General features: G+C 42.1%; 1 protein-coding gene across 1 annotated transcript in view; it reads right to left on the reverse strand.

Moving 5' to 3' along the window:
• EVC (EvC ciliary complex subunit 1) overlaps nucleotides 1–24774 on the reverse strand; it is a 118918-nt gene that overhangs the window by 29282 nt on the left and 64862 nt on the right. Inside the window, exons 9-12 of the mRNA XM_044282550.1 lie at nucleotides 22728–22944; nucleotides 7153–7301; nucleotides 3338–3436; nucleotides 1335–1547 (exon numbers count right to left, since the gene is read on the reverse strand). Of these exons, the coding sequence (XP_044138485.1) occupies nucleotides 1335–1547; nucleotides 3338–3436; nucleotides 7153–7301; nucleotides 22728–22944 (678 nt within the window). The remainder of the gene's footprint in view (nucleotides 1–1334; nucleotides 1548–3337; nucleotides 3437–7152; nucleotides 7302–22727; nucleotides 22945–24774) is intronic.

Below are 24774 nucleotides of genomic sequence, written 5' to 3' on the forward strand. Positions count from 1 at the left end.
CAAATTTTTTGCGGGATGAGGTGACGGTCTGCGGCTGGATCTCCTCGGCTCCCGTAGAAGGCAGTTCCTGATGCCGTGGAAGGCATTGGGCAGCCTCTGCACGGCATCGGGCTGCCTTGTTACGCATCGAGTCCCCGCCACAGCAGCACGGAGACTCTATGCGATCACTCACCCGACACAAACCCCTTCTATGTCGCGGTCAGCGCGGACCGCGGCATAGAAGGGGTTAATCTGCCGGCATCGGCTTTTACAGCAAAGCCGGTGGATAGAGCAGGACCCCGGCTACCACAGACTGCCAGGCCCCTGCAGTGATCGCGCGCACATCGCTCCGATGCCCGCGCGATCACTATGACATACTATTACGTCAAATTGCGGGAAGTAGTACATCATAGGTCGGGATAACAAATCTTATAAATGTTTGTGTTGTCATTCTTCTGTTATTCCTCCTTATTGTTACAGGCAGTAGGTGTGTGACAACTGCTCCTACTAATCGGTTTGACTTAGTGCTAGTCCTAGGGGCATTATCCTGGCAGTACCCTGGTTTTTAGTCTTTAACCTCTAAACAAGGATCTAGACTTCGATGCAGGGGACCCACTAGACCTCTATCTTTTGGAAAAGTCCTAGTGTAGTTTGCAGCTCATCCATAGGGGTCAGAGACACCGGTGCAAGGTACAGAGGGGTCAGGCAATACTCATCGTCAGGTAACAGGTAATGGTCAGGGCAGACAGCATATGTGCAAATCCGTGAAACAAGTCTGAGGTCAGAGCAGGCAGCAAATGATGGCAAGGAGGGGGAAGAGAGGTAAGTCACATGGCACCTGTGCCTGCCTGAGGGAGTGAGACAGGGGTGGACACGGGCCGCCACAGCAACACGTATATTTATGAATAAATTGACAACTTGATGTTCCCATTCCTTGTGAAATGGGTGTGTCCCTACACAGTCTCACACTGGCAGCACTGACTGGATGTGTAGAGACTCCCCCCTTCAACTGCAGCCGCAACGCTGGAAGGGGAAAAAATGGTTCTGTATTCTTTTATTTTCTGGCTTGGGAGAAATTTATTTTAAAAAGCACGTGTAATATAGGCAACATTGCTGCCATTGAGAGTTTCATATTCAGCATTTTTTATCAAAACGTATTATTCGACTGCACACGCTACAAAATATCTCCTTTCTATACACACAAACACCCAGCGCCATCCTCTATTGCTGACCGTCTGTCCTGTGGACAGTTCTCTACAGTGACACTAGATGGCACTAGACACCTGTGCACATAATAGCTCCTTCCTTTGCACTGCTCTGCTGCATTCGTTCGCCTTCTTACTTTGGACCATTACCTGTTTCTCTTGCACCAGCATCTCCTGGAAGAGCCGGATTTTTGTCTTCCTTTCATTTTCCGCCTTCTCAAGTTCAATAGACAGATTTTGTCTCAGCTCGTGTTTCATGCTTTCACACTCCCCTAATGTCAAGTTAGTATTTTCAGGAAGGGTATGAAGAAACAATTTTTTCACCAGTTTTTCAAACGTCTGCGAGGCTCCTGTGTAGAGGTCCTGGAAGATACAAAATGTACATTCAATAAGCACTTTAATGGTACGTCATGCCATGATGTGACTCATGTAGCCTCCCCTCTAGCCTTCCATTGTAAATCCTTTACTTGGCCACACACACGAAGCCAAATCCAGAATTTAGTCAGGTGGTGATCAGAGAGCAATGGGGTCCTCAATATAACAAAAACCAAAGAGGTCATAGTGGCTTTTAGAAGGACAAGTCGGACGACACCTTCTCCTCACTACATAGATGGAGAGGAAGCAGAAAGAGTGACTGACTTGAGGTTTTTCGAGCTCTTCTAATAAAAGTTATTTATTATATTATGGGTTGGGATGTATTTTGTTTTGGATATAAATGCACTTTTAAGTAGTGAGTGAGCTTCAAAACGAGTTTCCGTGTTTCCGCGTTTAAGATGTGAATGACAATAAAGTCCTATCTTAAATCGGTATTCTAGGATTTTGATATTGATGAGCTATCATCAGGACAGGCCATCAATATCAGATCGGAGGGGGGTCCAACACCCTGCACGTCCCGCCGATCAGCTGTCTGCAGTAGGTCCAGGGGTAGTCAGCACCAGAACTACACAGGTCTATCCATTGTGTAGTGCACAAAAGTGCAGTGCTGCTGCCAATGAAGTGAATGGGGACAGTGCTGCAGTTACCAGCTCTGTCCACTATACAATGGACGGAGCTGCGTAGTTCTGGCTCTACAACGTAACTGATGATCGGCAGCGGCGATGTTGTTGTGTCAGACCCTCACCAATCTGGTATTGATGGCTTATCATCAGGTTTCCAGCCAGGAGGCTTATACAGGTGAAACATATTGACAACATATTTTTACCTGCACAGTCGGGTGGCCAAAAACATTCTAATTTGCAGCAAAATTGGGTGACCATGTATGGTGATCTTTATAGGTCATCTGTAAGGTGAACATTACCAGGACAGGTCATCACCCTCTGGATGCAAGTATGAATGTTTCCAATCAAGAATGTTTGTGTGTGGCCTACTACCACGGAGACACATCGTTCCTCATATTGATTGAAAACTGTAGGAAATCTGTAACAGAAGCTACTTGCAAGCTTCATTTTTTTTTATTTTATATGCACTGGAGCAATAAATAATAAAATGGTAGCAAAGTGGACAGAGATTCAGCAAATAATGAGTAATTAGGGAGTCCTTCTAATTCATCATTTTTCATGTGTACTATTTTCTAAGTGGTGGCTTGAACATGCTTGTGCCAATGCTCAGCCAAATAGCACACTCCTGTTGACAAAAACAGGGTTTCCGTACTCTAGTGGAAATCTGGTCAAAGGCCAGTAGGGGTTGCAGACAGCGTCGGACTGGGGTACCTAGGGCCCACCAGTAAAATTTATTTTGGGGGCCCACCGTATGCATACATTTAAATATAATAAACACTTTTTTTTATATGAACATAGGCTGGTTGAGGTGCTATACATTGAATATATGTATGTAGTGCAGTAAGTCTACTGTGTTATGTGCCACTTGTGCAGGAGGTGGGAGACTAGGGGCCCACCTTGCTCAGGGGCCCACCGGGGGATTCCCCTGTACCCCTGTGGGCCAGTCCAAGCCTGGTTGCAGAGGTAGCATTTGTACCCAGACCCTGGTGACTGAAGTCAGACAGGGCCCTGTTACAGCTTTTACATGGCAGCCCAGGAACTTAAAGTTACACCCCTACAACTTTGTGTAGAAGGGCAGGGTCTGGGTGGCCAGAGAGAGGCACGTGGAGGTTAGGACCCAGATCTGAGTTGTGGATTTCAGAGTATTTAGATTACCTTGCCGAGTTCAGCAACAGCATCAATGACTTTACAGTCCTCTTCATCTTCTAGTGCACCTAGAAGTTCCCTCTGATCTTCTAGAAGATTATGGTACTCCTGGATAAGCAAAAGTTTTATAGGAAAATGTTACAATTTGCAGCATTAAACAGTTAAATTCTTCATTCTTTGTAAATTCTTCACTTTGCTCCTCTCATAGTGAGGGTACATTCACATGACCGTGCTGCGTTTTGTGGTCATGTAAATGGACCCCGATTCTGAGCTATGCGTGGTCATTCTCTAGTTCTAACTGTGACTAAGTTCAGTGCATTGTGGGAGCTCGGTTGACAGAGCTCAGCTCATAAACCTGTGACCCCCTCTGACCGCAGGGTAGAGCTCAACAGTTGTCCGTTTCCAAGGGCAACCACCAGTATTCTGAAAACTATGTAAGAAAAATAAAAATGAGATGTAAAATAGTACTAAATAAGTAAAACTGTATTTGAAAAGTTACTTTTTTTATGTAATTCAAAGTAAAATTGTATTTTTGGCTATGTCATAGAGCACCTGAACATATAATGCTTTTGGATATTTTTGCAAATTTTTTAGCTTCTTTAACCCCTTAAGAACTCAGCCCTATTTCACCTTAAGGACTTGGCCATTTTTTGCAAATCTGACCAGTGTCACTTTAAGCGCTGATAACTTAAAAAAACTTTGACTTATCCAGGCAATTCTGAGACAGTTTTTTCATCACATATTGTACTTGATGACACTGGTAAAATGTATTAAGAAAAATTCATTTTTATTTATAAAAAAATACAAAAATTTACCAAACATTTGTAAAAAAATTGCAAATTTCCAAGTTTCAATTCCCTACTTCTATAATACATAGTAATACCTCCAAAATAGTTATTACTTTACATTTCCCATATGTCTACTTCATGTTTGGATCATTTTGGGAATAGTATTTTATTTTTTGAGGATGTTACAAGGTTTAGAAGTTTAGAAGCAAATCTTGAAATTTTTCAGAAATTTTCAAAAACCCAATTTTTAGGGACCAGTTCAGGTCTGAAGTCACTTTGCGAGGCTTACATAATAGAAACCACCCAAAAATGACCACATTCTATAAACTACACCCCTCAAGGTATTCAAAACTGATTTTACAAACTTTGATAACCCTTTAGGTGTTCCACAAGAATTAATGGGAAATAGAGATACAATTTCAAAATTTAACTTTTTTGGCAGATTTTCCATTTTAATAATTTTTTTCCAGTTACAAAGCAAGGGTTAACAGCCAAACCAAACTCAATATTTATGGTCCTGATTCTGTAGTTTACAGAAACACCCCATATGTGGTCGTAAACCGCTGTATGGGCACACGGCAGGGCGCAGAAGGAAAGGAATGCCATACGGTTTTTGGAAGCCAGGTTTTGCTGGACTGTTTTTTTTGACACCATGTCCCATTTGAAGCCCCCCTGATGCACCCCTAGAGTAGAAACTCCAAAAAAGTGACCCCATTTTAGAAACTACGGGATAGGGTGGCAGTATTGTTGGTACTAGTTTAGGGTACATATGATTTTTGGTTGCTCTATATTACACTTTTTGTGAGGCAAGGTAACAAATAGCTGTTTTGGCACCGTTTTTATTTTTTGTTATTTACAACATTCATCTGACAGTATAGATCATGTGATATTTTTATAGACCAGGTTGTCACGGATGCGGCGATACCTAATATGTATACTTTTTTTTTTTATTCATGTAAGTTTTACACAATGATTTCTTTTTTTAAACAAAAAATAAATAAATCATGTTTTAGTATTTCCATAGTCTGAGAGCCATAATTCTTTCAGATTTTGGGCGATTATCTTAGGTAGGGTATGATTTTTGCGGGATGAGATGACTGTTTTATTGGCACTATTTTGGGGTGCGTGTGACTTTTTGATCGCTTGCTATTACACTTTTTGTGATGTAAGGTGACAAAAAATTGTTTATTTAGCACAGTTTTTATAAAAAAAAAGTTACGGTGTTCATCTGAGGGGTTAGGTCATGTGATATTTTTATAGAGCAAGTTATTATGGACGCTGCGATACCTAATTTGTAAACTTTTTTTATTTATGCAAGTTTTACACAATATCATTTTTAAAACAAAAATTAATAAATCATGTTTTAGCGTCTCCATATTCTGAGAGCCATAGTTTTTTCAGTTTTTGGGCGATTATCTTTAGGAGGGTCTCATTTTTTGCGGGATGAGATGACTGTTTGATTGGCAGTATTTTGGGGTGCATATGACTTTTTGATCGCTTGCTATTACACTTTTTGTGATGTAAGGTGACAAAAAATGGTTTATTTAGCACAGTTTTTATTTTTTACGGTGTTCATCTGAGGGGTTAGGTCATGTGATATTTTTATAGAGCCGGTCGATACGCTCATCACCTTAGGCATTGCGCTGCCTTCCATGCCATCGGGTTCCCCCTACAGCCGCATGGGGACCCGATGGCACCGCCGATCGCCGCCGCAAACCGCAGGTAAAGCTGCAAACCGCAGGTCTGAATTGACCTGCGGTTTGCTGCGAACTCCGATACGGGGGGTCACATGACCCCCCCCGGCGTTGTGACAGGATGCCCGTTGAATGATTTCAGCGGACATCCTGTTCCTATTGACCCCGGCCGCACCGCAATCTAGTTTTAAAGTTATGACGTACTGGTACGTCATGGGTCCTTAAGGACTTGGGAAACATGCCATACCGGTACGTCATAAGTCCTTAAGGGGTTAAAAACATTTTTTTAGGTTTCATTTTTTCCCCCTTATATTCTTTACTTCAACTCTCCACACCCTGCTGTGTGATATCATTCATGTCTATACTGAGGCAGCCACTTCTTCCAATCCCTGCTCCCCACTCTAGGCTGTAATGTCTCATCACTCCATCCTTCACTTTGCTATTTGAGATCTTCTCTCCTACAGCGAGACACACTTCTTATTACCTCTCACCACTCTAGACTGGAATGCCAGTCCTGCATTAGTCCCTGATTCTGAAAGGGTTCTTCTTAGTCAATGCAGCCTGCTGTTTAACATCTGAGAGAGAATACAGCTGCAGGATAAATCACTAAAGGCGACATTCTGTTCCTAAAGGTGTCCATACTTATTAGAAATGTTGGCTATACCTACCGATTTCCGCAGGACCACCCGACCTACTGTGTATCGGAATGTCCCGACTTTCTGCCAATGGCATAGATCAGTTGGATTTTAACTGAAATAAGCCGCTGCCAGAGATGTCTGACAGTGGCACATCTAACCTTTCCTATTAAGAACAAGTGCACCTTCGGCTAAGGGTGGCTTCTACAGACAGAACCTGACTACAAGGGAGACTTTTTGTAGTCAGGATCCACTATTAACCACTGAGTGATGTACACAAGTAGTCAACATTTCCATGAGTGAAACTGGGCTCAGGTGGCAAAAATAAAGATATATTACAAAGTGATAAATCTTTATATATTTTATAGTTATACGCCCAACTTGTCTAATGTCACTCGTGTTTTAGCTTTTGTTTTCAGTGCCTATTAATGTACAATGAATACATTTTGATGATACCAGTCTAGACAATCTCTAGAGAACATGCCCAACTTTTTCTCTAGTGCACTTCCAGTCAATACAGACAAGGAAATAACATAACTATAATATCCGCTTCATTCCATGGGCACTTGTTGTGAAGAGAAGGGTTGCAGGCCACGTCTCTAGCGAAGAAAAGTTTTCTTTACAAAAATACACTTGGCTTTTTTAGAATATTGCAATGTGAAAGTGAAAAGGTGCTTTTAGCAAGAGTAAGAACTTCAGAGTCTTACCATTATAAAGTGATCTGCATCTACAGAACCTTCATTCCTGGCTAAGAAGTTGGCACGCTCTTCTATTTGCTTTTTCTGTAGGATATCGATTAGTTTATTGCGATGTCCCAAGTGCTCAGCAATCACAGCTTTAGTTTGTTGATAGGAATCTAGAGAAGACACCAGGGTAAGTTAGTGTATTGCAAAAAGACCAACTTAACAGGTTTTTAAAATCAATAGCTTGGTGGACAACACACTTGCCATGTATCACTGGAGTCTGAAATCTGACCATGGCCAAAATCTGCATGGAGTTTACATGTTCTTCAAGAGTTTATGTGGGTTTTCCATTGCTTCTCCAGTTTCCTCCCATACACCAAAAACGTGCCAAAAAGTACTAATAACTCTTTATGAAATGTGTTAAATTTCTCTCAATTTCGATGGAGCATGACTGTTATGATGGTCGATGCCCAGCAAAAGTAGCACCCTGATGCATCCCTGTGCCAATGAGCACCAAGCTGGTGATGCATGAAAATGTTTATCGTGCAACTCAATGCACTAAAATTGCATTGCATGGTTTAAGCTACCAACTATTGATTGAACAGCAGTGGATTTAATATGCTGAACTGAATAATTGCAGAATGTCTTATAGTAAAAACATACAGTATTAAAGAATTGCTGTGAAACATACACACTAAGGTTCAATCAAAGAGAATATATTCTTTAAAGAGGTTTTCCAGAACATAGCTAGACCCAGCACCCCACCTTAATTAAACATATCTTGCTGCAGAAGAAAGTTTCCAATATACTTACCATCTTGCGGTTGCATGGATTGGGCGCTCTGGGACCTAGTCCCGTGATGCTCTTCTTTGGAAAATCCTATTCTGGCCAACCATCACAACCTTTACCAGGTTTTCCGGTCTGGTGTACGGACGGGGACATCAATTCTGCAACTCAGGGTTGTGGAAATATTCTAGAAGGAGCCAGAACTATTAAGGGAGATCTATCAAGACTGGTGCTTTCTCCCCTGCGCTGCCAGAAGATGCACCTAATTTCTGATGAGTCCATGTGCCAAACAGAAATCTATGTCAGCTCTGAGCTGCAGTAGATTTCAGGCTTTATTTGCTCCAGAAAACTGGCGCAAAAAAAAACAAAAACATTTGTCGCCTTACCGCTCTTTCCACATACCTTTTGGAAAAGTAGTGAGGGCAACATGAAAAACAGCAGTTCCAGCAATTTATTTACTTTTTTAAAACATACAGTTTGTGACTTATTCTCTTAGTCTCCCTGGAGCATGTGCAACTGGTGCTTCCCCCTAGGGCCCTCTATATCGCGTCCCAGGTTTAGGAATGCCGAGTGGTGTAGTGCGGCCTAAATGTCTCTTTGTGTGTGTCACGATGCTCCTACCTGGATACAGTTGGACCCCAGGCTTTGGCTCTGAAGCAATAAATAGGGGGAATAATTGAGGGATTTGAAGAAATAACTTGAGATGAAGTTCAATGGTTTTGTCTTGGTTCCAGCAGGCTTTAGCAATAAACTGGCAGGCAAACTCAACTCTGCTCTATCCTTCTCTCACTCTGCTGTACTGACAAGCTGACTTGGTAACTTGGCTTCTTATTTATGCTGCACTTCACTCTTGTAGTCGGACTTATGTTAAGCCAAAAGTAGGTTAGAATTCTGGCAGCTCCAACATGTAATCTCAACCAGAACAAACCACAACTGCCTGACCTCCTTCTGGTAGCAAGCAGGACTGGCCCACTTCTGACCAAAAGGGGAGAGAATGGAATGGTGAGTTCCATTCTGTCTAAGATAGCTCTGCCAGAAACGCTGCCACCTGCTGGTGAACCAGGCACATTAGATATGAACAATTGCATAAAGATATTAGGAATGCACATTGTGGAGGACCTGAACAAAATACATAAGATGACGTTTTGTTTGCCCATTAGAGATAGTAGCAGGGTGCAGGAGTGGTAACACCTCTCTGGGGTGTTACACATGCACAGAGGAGGTAGTTTCCGGCATTTGGACATGCTCCAGGGAAATTATTCATTCTGGCTCTGTCCACTTCACCTTCCCTGTCCTGGGCTGTGGAAGTGATGTCCCCGTCTATAGACTAGGCCAGACACCAGGTAAAGAATACGATATCGGTGGATGTAAGATTTTACAAAAAGAAGCGTTAGGTGAATGGGTTCCAGAGTGGCTGATCCAAGCAATTTTGAGAAAGGAGGTATATTAGAAACTTTCTTCTACAGGTGAGATAAGCAAGTTATGTTGCTAGATCCCGGAAAACACTTTTAAATGGTTAATCCAAACATGACATTTTTTTGCATTTCATACATATATGTAAACCATGAATTGGTCTGAACTCTCTCTATACCTTTTTAGTACAACTTAGAGATTTGTGGAATTTAAAATCTTGGGAGTACCATCAATGATGAGACTGACTGGAAATAGCCTTTGTGTTCCCCAGGACATGATGGAAGTTGTAGTTCTGCAACAGCTGGAGAGTGGCAGGATGAAAAACATTGTTTAAAGAACATTTACATGGGGCGATGATCACGAAGATGATTGTTTGCCCCCTGTAATCATGTCCTGTAATCAAATGCCTGTTTTTCTGTTAATCATCACATCTTTTATGCCAAACTAAAATAATTATTTATTGGCAGCTCATCTGCTCGTGTACAGGGGGCATGCTGATGACAATATTATTAATAAATGTGAGACTTGAACAGACTTGTTAGGTTTCGAGTACAAAGATTTGGCTTGTAAAGTTGAGTAGGGGTAGGAAATAGCCTCCACTGACGTCTGTCAATAAGATATGGCAGAAGAGAATATTTGGTTGGAAATCCTCTTGAAAGCAGTTATCTCATCACAGGCTGACACTTTCTTAATAGGTCTCGTTTTCAACAACCCCAGAAAAGTAACTCATTTTGATGGAGGAAGCAGTGACCAGTCAGACGACCAGACTACAGGAAAAACATAGAATTATATGGTGGTCATTCAAGTCAGTGGATGGCTCAAGCCTGCCATATATGGTGGTCATTCATATCAGAGGATGGTTCAAGTACGTTGTATATGGTGGTCATTCATATCAGTGGATGGCTCAAGTACGTTGTAGTTCATTCAGATCACTGGATGGCTCAAGTACGTCAGAGTGATAGCTGCTGCACTTACTGAGCATCTCTGCATTCTGGTTCATAGAGGGAGGTCCCATGTCTTCCATGACATTCGTATGGCCTAATAAGGGGTTCTCTTCATGAAAACAAAATGCAATACCAGGGGCAGCCAAACAACAAGGGTGGTGCTGTTTGTGATAGTACTGGGGGAAACAAATTATATCTGTATCTTATAAAGGATTATTCTTTCTAATCTTATTACTTATTGTTCCTTTTTTCAGTCTTTAAAATTTACACCTCTCTGGCTCTCACTATGCACTTGATGTCATTTTACACGACCTATAAAGGAACACTAGATATCGTCCTAATCTCTTTATCCATTGATATCCCTGTTACTATTCACGGTCGGACGCTGTGCCAGGCAGCTCCATCTCTGGAAGGAAATGAAGATTCTGAGATACCCCCGAGGAGATAGCTATTGGATTAGTGCAGTGAACCTTAACAAAATCTCAATGAAACTGCAGGTGACAACTTTTCAGAGCAATAGCCTTTCTGTAAGATGCCTGGCATGATACTCCCTCTGCACATCACTACAGGTTATATATAAACCTTATTTTTTTCTAGTAGAAGAAGCGGAACAAATTGAAAAATATTTCAGAATTGTTGATTTTTCCCCCCATATTTTCAGCCCCATTCATGCTGTCACAGCTGCTGGCTCCATATGCCGTGAGGAGGGAAGGATGAATTGACTGGTGCTACCCATGATAATAGTGGGTGATGTGAACAATGCCTTGATGTTGTGATGCCGGGAGAGAGGTAGCGGTGCAGTAAGCTGTGTGTCTGCCCATCACAGGGATGTCAACAAACCAAGTTGAGCTGTCATATCTTATATCAGGAAGTTTAATGCGCCCAACTGGAAAAATAAGCTAAATTAGTCATGTCAGAAAATGAACATAGGTTGATCGTCATGACTTCTTATTACCAGGACAATATAATGTATAGGAAGAGCACTGTGTAGAAATGTGGCAGCTACAGCAAAATATGTAATGCAAGTTTAAAGGCTATGAATACCTTTGGGGCAATTTTTTCACTGCTTATTACTCATCTACAGGTAAATATCACTTTTATTAATTCAAGCTTTATGAAAAATGTCCAATAGTTTTACCTTTACAGCCTTCACTTTTAGTGTATCTACAGACAATTTCTTTCTGCTTTTTGATGAAACTGTTATTCTGCCACGATGTACGCGAGAGAAGTCTCTGATGAGTGCGAGTGTCAATCTCTTGTACAAGCAATGGAAGACAGTGAACTTGCTATACGCATTTCCCTAGCAACAACAGTTGCATGTAGAATTCCACTGAGGGTAATTTATTGAATATACTTTGAGAAACGATGAGGTTAAAGGGAAATTCCCTCTCCAGCTCTGTGATGCATATCTGACTAGGAAAAGAAGAAATGACTGCAGGACACAGTATATAAGCTCAGAGGAGGAAGAGTTACAAATAGAGTTGAGCGGACACCTGGATGTTCAGGTTCGGTCGAACTTCACCAAAAAGTTTGAGTTCGGGACCTGAACTTGACCCCGAACCCCATTGAAGTCAACTTTTGAGCACTAAAATGGCTCTAAAAAAGTCATGGAAAAGGCTAGAGGGCAAGTGCTCTGCAAACAAATGTGGATAGGGAAATGACTTGAAATAACAAAAAACATATGGATTAGGAGGCGGTGTAGGTGGAAGCGGCGGTGGAGGAGGAGGTAGTCAACACTGGTGTTTTGTTTTGTTTTTTATTTTATTTATTTATTTTTTTGTTTAAATTTGGGTAGACCCCAAAACATTGGGAAATATAACCTGTGATAACCCCCTCCAGCCGTGCTAAACAAACGTTTAGACAATACACTGGCTGCAGGGCAGGCCAGCACCTTCAAGGCGTAAAGGGCAAGCTCAGGCCATGTGCCCAATTTGGAGACCCAGAAGTTGAAGGGGGCAGACCCATCAGTCAGTACGTGTAGGCGTGTGCAAACATACTGCTCCACCATGTCGCACGTCCCCGTGATGTCCATGATCCAATTGGATATCTGCTCTATCAACTTTTAATGTTCTTTCCTGCACCTACCATGTTGATCACGGTTAGTGGCGAATCAGGGTTCCACGCCGGGAAGGTAGCGTGAGAAAGGGATACCACATCCAAGGGAGGTCAATGGCTGAAATGTGATCGAGCGGAAATGTGGGACAAGTTGTTAAAGCGGAAGGATCACATGAAAGGAAGGGGCGCGAGTCAATTAAAGACAAATTTTTGAAATTTAAGTCCCTGTCGCCCATGCAGAGCAGGGGTTTTTCATCTGCAAAAATGGGTTCATGTCACCCACCAATGGAACAGACGATTTTTTAAAATTTCAGTCCCTGTCAACTATGCAGAGCAGGGGTTTATTCACGGCAAAACTGTGTTCATGTGACCCACCAATTGAACAGACTATTTCACAAAAATTAGGTCCTTGTCACCTATGCAGAGCAGGGGTTTGTATATGGCAAAATGTCACCTGACAATGTAACAGATGATTTTTTTAAAATTTAGGTCCCTGTCAACTATGCAGAGCAGGGGTTTATTCACGGCAAAAATGGTAAAAGGTCATCCAAGAATGTAACAGACGCTTTTGCACCCTGCTCCCTCTTTTGCTGGGCTGGTGCCTCTGTGTGACCACCGCCTCTTCCTCTGAACTAGTCAGGTCACTCGCATGACCTTGATTCCATGTGGGGTCGAGGACCTCATCGTCCTCCACATCATCTTCCACCCAGTCTTCACCCCTGCCCTCCTTGTTGGTCTTCACACTGCAGAAAGCCCCAGCAGTTGGCACCTGTGTTTCGTCATCATCCGAGACGTGCTGCGATGGTCCTCCCATGTACTCATCTTGAAAAATAAGTGGTTGGGCATCGGTGCACCTTCCACTTCTGGGGCAGGGCTATGTGAATGGCCCTGGGAAACCTTGCTAGCAGAGTCATCAAAAAGCAGAAGAGACTGCTGCATGACTTGGGGCTCAGACTGCTTGGCTGATTTGCAAGGGGGTGAGGTGAAAGACTGATGACCATGGGCTGCAGGTGCCAACTCTGATCTTTCAGCAGGAGACTGGGTGGGAAACAATGTGAAGGAACTCGAGGCACTGTCAGCCACCCAATCTACTAATCGACTGTACTTGTTCTGGCCTCACCATTCGTAGAGCCGTATTCGGCCCTACCAAATAACGCTGAAGGTTATGTCACCTACTCGCACCTGAGGAACCAACAATGTAACTGCAGTATTGACTGGTTGTATTTGACTGTGACAAATGCAGCAAAGGACCCAAATGTAGGGTCTTGCCTAAAATGGTTCTTTCAAAAAAATAAAATAAAGAATATAACAGCAGTATCTAACGCTAGTATTTGACTGTGACAAATGCAGCAAAAGCCCCAGATGTAGGGTCTTTAAAAAAAATGGTGTTTTTTTAAACCCAGAATATAATTGCAGTATTTAAAGCTTGTATTTCACTGTCACAAATGCAACAAAGGCCGCAAATGTATTATCTTGCCCAAAATGGGTGTTTTTTTAAACCCAGAATATAACTGCAGTATCTAACACTTGTATTGGACTGCAAGAAATGCATCAAAGGACCCAAAATGTATTATCTTGCAAAAAATTTGTATTTTTTTAAACCTAGTATATAATTGCAACATTTAAAGCTTGTATTTCACTGTCACAAATGCACATATGCTGTGCTGGTGCACTAAACTTGCACAAAATGGCCGCCGACGACCACCTAACAGACGGATAAAAGTTATTTTTCTGTGTCACTGGGCTCAGTGCAGGGTAAAAAAAAATGGTGCACTGCACCCGCAAAACAAAATCGCTGTAGATCGCTGAGTTAACAAGCACTTATGATAACAGATTCTGTCCTATTCTCTCCCTCACAGCAGTAGCATCCTATTCCTATACTAGAGCAGAGTGACGTGCGGCGCTACGTGACTCCAGCTTATATAGAGGCTGGGTCACCTGCTGCACTGGCCAATCACAGCCATGCCATTAGTAGGCATGGCTGTGATAGCTTTTAAGGGCACAAAAGTTAAATGCTTGTTGATTGGCTGCTCTGCAGACTTTCAAAAAGCGTCATTAACTTGCCAAACACCGAACTCGAACTTTTACTGAAAAGTTCGGGTTCGGATCCAGGGTCCAAAAATCCTAAAGTTCAGTACGAACCCGAACTTTACATTTCGGGTTCGCTCAACCCTAGTTACAAAATAAATGACATAATGAAATTACAACCATAGATAACTTCATAAAACCAAATATAACAATGGCCAGGATTGTTGGCCAGGTGGCAGCAAAGCATACTAAGTGTTATGGATAACAGATATAACATGACTCAATACTATGAAGTCTTGATGCTCTCCAAGAGAGAAACAATATAAAATATTGTAATTTGATACCTTTTAGTGGCTAACTGAAATACATGATGTTATAAGGCAAGATTTCAAGACACTCAGGTGCCTTCTCAAGGCCTGGGCTGAAGAAGGTACCAGAGTGTCTTGAAAGCTTGCCTTATAACATCATGTATTTTAGTTAGCCATTAAAAGGTATCAAATTACAATATTTTATATTGTTTTTCTCTTGGAGAGCATCAAGACTTCAAAGTATTGAGTCATGTTATATCGGTTATCCATTCACTTCTATAGGATGGCTCTGTAGTATACACTTGTATAGGAATGTGCCTTCCTATTATAGTGAATGGGACAGCTTCTTGTAATTACACCTGCTCAACACTGCGATGTCGATGGCGAGCAGGTAAACAATAAGGGGAAGGCTGTGCTGGCACTGCTCACGACCTTCTCTTCAACCAGCTGATCGGCAGAGGTGCTGGGTGTCAAATCCCCCGCTGATCTGATATTGATGACCTATACTGAGGATAGGTCATCAATACAAATACCTCGGAAAACCACTTTAAAGTGTTTTATGGGCCATATTTTTATGAAATGGCAGGTAGGTATTGGTAGTGGGACGTTCCATTCCCTCACCACTCCAGTACACTACTGTACTGGGAAAACCAAGGTGTAGCTGCTGGACTCATTTTTGTGGGGATACAGGACTGAAATGTTCATTCTGGGTCCGAGCTTGAAGACTACAACTTGCCTGCGATGGAAGCCTGATCTACCGGTGTTTAGTTAGTGCCCAGACAGGCAGGCATTTTGTTTATGCATATCTTTTCTGTCAACTAAGAACATTACCAAAGTACATACATAAATGTGGGCTGCTATTATTGCTTTGGATACAAATAAATTGCTTTGGACTTTGAACCTACTGTATCCAGTGGAGTCTGTCATCGCTGACCCCATCTGCACGTACAAATCCCAACACTGTATCCAAGACTAAACATATGGATCACGACACTAAAATCCAGGAATATTAGTACAATGTAAAAACTGTTCCACAGGTAAACCAAATGAAAACGGGCAGAGTTCCATTTCTGGCCATAGTCACAGCCACTATAAGCAAATAAGAAATGTTTTTCAAAACTCCATATATGAGACCCGTATCTATACCAATGGGCAATAACTGATCCAAAAATATGCCAGTATGTACATCTGGGGCTCGTAGCTCCCGGGATGTCATTGCTTATGTTTTTTTTAATTACCAGCCCTTCCATTGCTAAAAGCAAATAACGTGGATATTTACTTGAGCACCAGATTCAAGGAATGTTTGTTATGTATCTTACTGACAACGTTCCTATCCAATTTAAATCCTTTAATTAGTCATGATATGAACATCAGAGTTGCCTAGACTGATATTCCCTTTCTGATAGTAGACCAAAGGCTGTCTCCTTCATGCTTAGTCAGCTATGCATGTTAAATTAGCAATTTCACTTAGCTCATGGAAGATAGTAAACAAGTAACAAGACAACATTTTTCATCCATAATTAAAGAGGATATTTGGCAGAGGAGGTTTTCTTGGAAACTTTTATGTTTGTATCTAATGTTTCATCTCGTTCTTCTATGATTACTATTAATGTCTTCCAGGCGCTAAAACCAGGAGATGGAATTCACAGATGTATCTGAAGATGGAATAGTCAGGAAGTATTTTTTTTTCTGAGTCTGTTATCGGCAATTATTAGCTGAGCTTGCCAATAGTTGCCAAAAACTCTTACCCCCACAAATTAACTCTTTTATGTAGGTTGCCACAGGTCAATGTCAAATGGGTGATAGATGTTGGCTGTATAGGTGATTAACTTTTCTGTAATGACTAATGGACAGTTTAGAGGTCCCAGATTAATACTATTTTACTAAAAATTATTGGCTATAAAAAAGTAGTTAAATGGGTTATCCCATAATTAGTGTAAAACTGATAATCAGACATCATATAGTACATGACTCTTTCTAAGTAGCTCTGTACCTCACATGGATCTAGAGATCTCCCCATAAAATATTCTGCTAGATTTATTTCAAGCTGGCAGCTAAGGGTGTGGGTCCTTTCTCAGGGGGCATGTTCTGTAACGGTCTAAGCTTCTAAGAAGATATGCGTCACGCTCGTGTGTAGGAGGAAAACACCACACTGAGCATAGGAGGGAAAGGGAATACCGGAATAAGGCCTGGAAACTAGGGAATGAAGATGGACACCTCCTAAAGAAAACCCTAACTCCAGTCTTGACAGATTACCAGTATGAACAGGCCCCAAAGGTAGGCAAGTTTATACACCGGATACCTAGAAACCTATCTTACCCTATAGGACCCTGGAACTAATGTCAGGACTGAGTCTACCTGTTCCTCCAAAGTGTAGGATGAACAGGAGTCTCCCTCAGGCCTAATGACAAACAACAGGGAAAGGCAACATACACACACACACACATATATATTATATATTATTTCAATCCAGTGTTGCATTCATTTTTCACCAAGATCTTGCATTGATCATGAGTCTGACTGCTGCGCAAAGCCTTCTCCAGCACATCCCAAAGATTCTCAATGGGGTTAAGGTCTGGATTCGGTGGTGGCCAATCCATGTGTGAGAATGATGTCTCATGCTCCCTGAATCACTCTTTCACACTTTGGCGAGCCCGATGAATCCTGGCATTGTCATCTTGGAATATGCCCGTGCCATCAGGGAAGAAAAAAATCCATTGATGGAATAACCTGGTCATTAAGTATGTTCAGGTAGTCAGCTGACCTCATTCTTGGAGCACATACTGTTGCTGAACCTAGACCTGACCAACTGCAGCAACCCCAGATCATAGCACTGCACCCACAGGCTTGTACATTAGGCACTAGGCATGATGGGTGCATCAATTCATCTGCCTCTCTTACCCTGATGCGCCCATCACTCTGGAACAGGGTAAATCTGGACTCATCAGACCACATGACCTTCTTCCATTGCTCCAGAGTCCAATCTTTATGCTCCCTAGCAAATTTAAGCTTTTTTTTCTGGTTTGCCTCACTGATTAGTGGTTTTCTTATGGCTACACAGCTGTTGAGTGCCAATCCCTTGAGTTCCCTTCTCATTGTGTGTGTGGAAATGCTCTTACTTTCACTATTAAACATAGCCCTGAGTTCTAGAGTTGTTTTTCTTTGATTTGATTTCACCAAACGTTTAAGTGATCGCCGATCACGATCATTCAGGGTTTTTTTCCTGACACATTTCTTCCTTGAATACGATAGCGTCACGCTGGGTAGGAGACAAGATACAATTGACACACAGAAAACCACAAAACAAGCATCTAGGCCAGAAGCTGGGGATAAAGGTCACCTCCTGACAAATCCCTACCAGCTCTCCCTGGACTTCTGTGCCCACGTTCAGACCCTAAAAGGTGGGAATCAACATGCCCCCATGCCTAAGGCTGAAGATTCCCTAAAATCCCTAAGATGGTAAAAAGGGGGAAAGAGACAGCCTGCTTCCTCAGGGCCTGGAGACAGCCTAGACAGAACACAAAAAAAAAAAAAAACACAAAAAAAAAAAAATTATCTTGTAGCTGAGCAGAAACAGTAAATCCTTCCTTACTCAGAGCAAGATAGAAGCTATAACCCACACAGGACACTGGGAAGGGGCGTAATTTAAACTCATACAAACTACCCTACCTCAGTGCACCTGAAGGGAGGCGGATACAGCTCAACTCCAAACCCAAAACAAAAAAACTACACACGTGCTGCTAACCTGGCAGACCTCCGCACATAACCTGAGCAGGGCATGACAGATGGGTCCCCACCATTCTTCCAGTTTTTAATTGCGTTGGACAGTTCTTAACCCGATCTTAGTAGTTTCTGCAATCTCCTTAGATGTTTTCTCTGCTTGATGCATGCCAATGATTTGATCCTTCTCAAACAGACTAACATCTTTTCCACAACCACGAGATGTGTCTTTCGACATGGTTGTTTAAGAAATGAGAAGCAACTCATTGCACCAGTTGGGGTTAAATACCTTATTGCCAGCTGAAAGATAATCGCCCATGCAGTAATTATCCAATAGGAGGCTCATAACTATTTGCTTAGTTAAATCCAGGTGGCAACTTTTTTTTTGGGACAGGCAGTATATATATATTTATATATATATATATATATATATATATATATCAAACGCAAAAGGCAAAGGAAACACTTCTCTTCAATTAAGCTTTGGTAGCACCAGGAACTCAGCCAAGAACCAAACACAAGCTAACCATAAGTCCAACAGAAGCTATAAACCGCATAGCATAGTGGGAGAAACAACAATAAATAGAGAAGGTTAAATGACTACAATAGCCACACCTGGGGATAGAAGATGTGCCAAGCACCAGAAACAACACAGACGTCATTTGATCCAAAAGGAAAACATGTCAGATCACACCACCTGTTGCCAGTCTCACAGATCTCCTGCCACCTGTCGCGGGAATGTCCGTATGTCTCGGTACGTCCGTGACAATATGGCTGATGGCAGTTGAAGGATGGAACTGAGCATCTGCGTCCACTTCAGCAAAGTGGACAGAAAGTTGAGGAAAAGAACAAACAGTAGGTGGCGCTATGCAAGTACATTCTATTGAATAACTCCATGGCTATGTTAAAGTTTTAATTACATGCAATTACAAAAGTCTTCAGATTCTGGTGCTGGTCTGCAAAATGTAGAGTATTTCTCATGGTATAACCCCATTAATAAAAATGAATCCGCTTAAAAAAATGTATAATCTCCCTTAAAGAAGTACTCCCGGATTTTTTATATTTTTAAACTACACAAGTGATAGGGTACTGCAGTAAATTATATTAACCGCCGCTAGTTTTCTTCCTATCTCTCTGGCCGCTCTTTCAATGTATCATTCTCTGGGTCTACTTCCCTTCCTCTCCCTCTTGCTGTTGGAGTTCCTCAGGGTTCAGTTCTAGGACCTTTCCTCTATACACAGCCCCTATTGGACGGACTATCAGCAGATTTGGTTTCCAGTACCATCTCCATGCTGATGACACCCAACTATATACTTCATCCCCTGACATCACCCTGACTGTACTACAGTCCACCAGTGACTGTCTGTCGATGTCTCTAACATCATGTCCTTTCTCCATCTGAAACTGAATCTTTCAAAAACTGAACTTCTGGTGTTTCCTCCATCTACTAACCTACCTAAACCAGATATCTCAATCTCAACGTGTGGCACAACTATCAAGCCTAGGCAGCACGCCCGCTATCTCCAGGTTATGTTTGACACTGATATTTCCTTTATCCCCCTATATTCAAATCTTTGGCCCACTCATGCTGCCTCTACCTCAAAAAAATCTCCAGAATTCGCCCCTTTCTTATAGTGGAAACAACAAAAACTCTTAATTTTGACCTGATCCATTGCTGCCTTGATTATTGTAACTCATTACTAATTGGCCTCCCCCTCACCAGACTCTCCCCTCTCCAATCTATCCTGACTGCAGCAGCCAGGCTGACCTATCTGTCTAACCGCTACTCCGATGTCTTTACTCTGTGCCAGTCATTGCACTGGTTGACCATACAGTGCAGGATTCAATTTAAACCTCTCATTCTCACGCATAAAGCTCTCCACAGTGCTGCACCCCCTACATCTCTTCCCTCGTCTCTGTCTACCACCCTACCCATGCTCTCCATCCAATGACTTATGACTGACATCCACCATAATCCGAACCTCTCGCTCCAGGACTTCTCCCAAGCTGCACCAATTCTTTGGAATGCCCTACCCCAAGATATTAGGTTAATCCATAACATCCACAGTTTTAGGCGCTCCCTAAAAACACATTGGCCTATCACATTCCCTAATCTTACTCTCCTCCACCCCCCCCCTTCAGAATAAATTCTTCTGAACTTGATCCATTGCCAGATATCCACCACACCCCATACACTCAGAAGCACTACAGATACCAGCTGGTGACCGTCATGCAGCCTTAGATCTACTCCCCCATTGTGTTTTAAGATGGCGGACCATTGCACAAATCAAGCACTTGTTACCCTTAGTCTCACCACTATCGCCTCATAGATTGTAAGCTCTTGTGAGCAGGGCCCTCATTCCTCTTGTTTTAATCATGACACTCTATATTATTTAAAAAAGTAACACAGAAAGAAGTAGTCCATATCAGATCGCACCTTTGTGTAATGTGACCATCTGCAGATACACTACATGCAGATTCTGAGAAGGAACTGGCAGAATTTTTACTAGCCCTTTGGATGTGAATGGAGAAGAAAATGGCCTATAGATAAAATCCGTAAGACAAGTAAAGGAAATTATTGGCAAAGTTCTAAAGATTTTATGTTGACTTTAATTGTAAAATGTTGGAAAGGGATATTTCAGCTGTGATAAAGCCAAAATCAATGCAATATTTTAAACTGTAAGAATGACTTTACCCCAACTAGGGCTAGACTTTCCTCTACAGTACTGGAGGATCCTCTGGTGAGCTCAGATCCTGATATGATAATGGACCCTAAAGTTCCAGAAGGAACCTCAGCCAGATTTTGCACCAGTCATATCTACTGTATTAGTGTGACCAATCTACTAAAATAACTCATGATGGAAGATTTATGTAAAATTGATTGATAACTCAACATTGCAATAAAACTATACCAAAATAATAGTAATACAAAAAATGAAATTAGAAAAATGGTAATACAGATCCAGGGCTAGTGATTGGCTATAGGAGCAGATAGTAACATCTTATGATGGGCAATTATTTATAGTCCCATGTAATACTTCATATAATTTAACCATAATGTTTGAATGCTCGCTTGAGATAAAAAAGTGACTGTGCATTTATATTGTGGTTATAAATCATCACGTTGTCATCTACAACACGAAGGATTAATAGTACACTTTTTTCTCTAACTGCACACAGTATATAAAAAGACATTGACCTTGGTTAAATTAAAGTCACCACACGGAGTACCCCTCGAGCGTTTAGTCTGGCATCCAGCCTTTTTTACAGAACATGCCAGTTTTATCCACAGATGACGATACATGGAGAATATAGAAATGTGCAGGTCAAGCAGGTTGTATATGAAATCCTGCTTATAGAAGTGATATCATATAAAACATAAAAAACACTAAAAGAAAAAGTATTTTGTAAACAGCATTATTACATCGTAAAATAAATGACATGCATTAGCATCAGGGCAATGCTTGAAACTGTGAGGGCCACGTGGGGCACTGCCTATGAGGGCCACTGCCTTGGACCATGAGGGCCATGTCAGGCACTGCCTTGGACTGTGAGGGCAACGCGAGCATTACCTTGGACCGTAAGGGCCACATGGGGCACTGCCTTGCACAGTGAGGGCCATCTGGGCCACTGCCATGAACTGTAAGGACCATGTGAAGCACTGCCTTGGACCGTGATGGCCACTACCTTGGATTGTGAGGGCAATGCGGAGCTCAGCCTTGCATGTGAGGGCCATCTGGGGTATTTTTTTGGACCATAAGGGTGATGTGAGGCACTGCCTTTTACTGAGAGGGCGATGTAGTGCACTTTCTTGGACAGTGAGGGCCATGTGGGGCAATGCCTTGGATCGTGAAGGCCACTTGGGGCACTGATTTGGCCTCCGAGGGTCAATGGCTGATGTTGTAAAGGTCATGTAAGCAGTGATGTAAGGAACATGTGGAGTCTGATCAAAGCTGTGGAGACAACTGGGGACTGACTGGAACTGAGGGGGCCACATGAGCACTGACTGGTTCTGTGAGGGCCACATGGGCACTGACTGGGAATACTAGAAGGGTACTTCTGTGTGGCTTGGGTCACTTTCTGAGCACTGCACTGTGGCTGGATGAAGACAGAGACTAATATCTAATAAGGACAAACTAGTCTGAGGAGTGAGAAGCTTTAATTTTTGATACTATGAGCTGTACAATTTTTGTAAAATTCCGTCCATTGAGCCCAATGATTAAACCAGAACAAAAACTCGTTGTAACATTAACAAAATATATAACATGGACAGCCTAATACTAGTAACACGGCTGCTGGGACAATTCCCCATTATCTTCTCAATCTATCTGTTCAAACCACTCACCTTTGTTATATCGGGATGCCTCCTCCCAAAAATCCTTGAAGAGCTGTGTAAGGTGCTGCTCCTTCTGCTTCACCGTCAGTTTCTTCTTTATTGTCAGCTGCTCAAGAGTTTTGGAAACTGCATTAAGTCGGCATTCACTTTCCTCCTGTATCTGATACTTTAGGGACTCAACTATCTTCGCCATGTGTTCCCAGCGGATCATTTTTTCTTGGATTTCCTTTCAAGAAAATAGGACATTTAAAAGACGGTGCTTTATCCATGGGATATGCTTGGTATTGTAGATCATCTCCATGCAAGGCAAGGGAACTAAACTGCAATACCAGATACATCCTATAGAAAAGAGTGGCGCTGTTTCTGAAAGTCTCCTGTCCCTTCAATGACCTGCAGGAGGTGTCAGCACAATACAGATGCTGTTTCCTTTCACTGAAAATGCCTTTATTCTCCAATAAACTGGAGGCACAAATCATTGAGATGAGCACCATGAGGCCATGTACCGGGTCCTTTGAGAACTGCAGATGGCTGCTGCACTTGTGTTAAATACACTGCTGCAATAAACTTTAAATTGACACTTAAAGGGTAACTCTCAGTTGGGACATTGATGGCATATTGTTAGGTTTGGGTCTCACGTCTGTAGTGTTAGAACCACCTCACACCCGGTCACTGCAAGAGCCGTGCACCCATGAACACTAGTGTTGAGCGAACTTTAGATTGACTCAGTTTATCTTCCCATTCTCTTGCCCCATGGTGATCCATGCTGTATCTGAAAATGTTTACAGATGTAGCAAAGGTTAACGTAAGACTCTTACAAAGTTAAATACAAGTTGTAGCAAACCTTATCTTGACCTTTTCAGTGGCTTGTTAAAAGCGTTGTCCCATCTGGTCCTCTGGGACTCACACTAGTGATGAGCGAACTTCTGTTTTCAAGTTTGGCGTACAAGGTTCGGGTTATCTAAGAGTTCCATTATGGATTTTGCTACCACGGACCATAAGTTATGGTCCGTGGTAGCGGAATCCATAACGGAATTCTTAGATAACCCGAACCTTGTATGCCAAACTTGAAAATAGTGTTTTTGTCCTTATCCGTTTTCCACTCCTGGGTGCCGCTGGATCTTCAAAGGATCAGTCCTTTCCCTAGTTTGAAAAATATTTCCATATGATCTGCGCTGCTCCTCTTTAATTTCCACCCTGCACACCAAAAAGTTCTCTTCCGTGTTGACAGAACCAGTTACCGATATCCCTGAGGATGTGAAACCCGGGTCGGGTGATATTGTGAGTGATACGCTGTTTTTAAAAGTACATATATAAGTACAATAAAGTGGTTTTAAGAATTTTATAGACGGTGCTTCGCTATTAGAGGATCTCTATTGTTCCGTATCCTCGCTGACACAACGGTGTTGGTGTTTGTAGCATATCTGAATGGTGTGAACAGGGAGGAAACCGGCGGTGTTAAGTACCACAGATTTCAGATCGGCTGGTTGATATGCGAGTGGACACAAGTGTCGTAGGAGTAGAACCTAAGTGTTGGGTGTATCAATTGCCTTGCAGTACTTCACTATTTTGGAATATCTTCTTTTAAGAAACATCTTGCCTACCAGGAAGGTAGTTGAGTGAAGTTACTGTGGGACAAGCATCACTAACTGATTCTGTCAACAAGGAGGAGAACTTTTTGGTGTGCAGGGTGAAAATTAAAGAGGAGCAGTGCAGATCATATGGAAATATATTGAAATTCAAAACACCTGATTCATATCTCCCTTAATATTATCTGCTGGGGGAGAATTGGATCTTTAAAGAGACAATCCATTTACATTAGATTGTCGGCAGGTCATGCTGGAGACATTGGGTTTTGCTAAGGTGCACATCATTTTGATGGGATCGGAGACTGACTGTAGGCATTTCAGCCATGAGCTGGTTTTCTTTCTTTGGAAGGAGAGATTAGTCCAGTATTTACACTGGAAGATCCCTGGAAGATAAAGTAGACCTTTATCTCATGTCCTTTTACCCTCACTTACATGGTGTTCAACGACAAAATCTTCTAGTATTTTCATAG

Source organism: Bufo gargarizans, chromosome 1 (genome assembly GCF_014858855.1).
Source record: "Bufo gargarizans isolate SCDJY-AF-19 chromosome 1, ASM1485885v1, whole genome shotgun sequence".
NCBI lineage: Eukaryota > Metazoa > Chordata > Amphibia > Anura > Bufonidae > Bufo > Bufo gargarizans.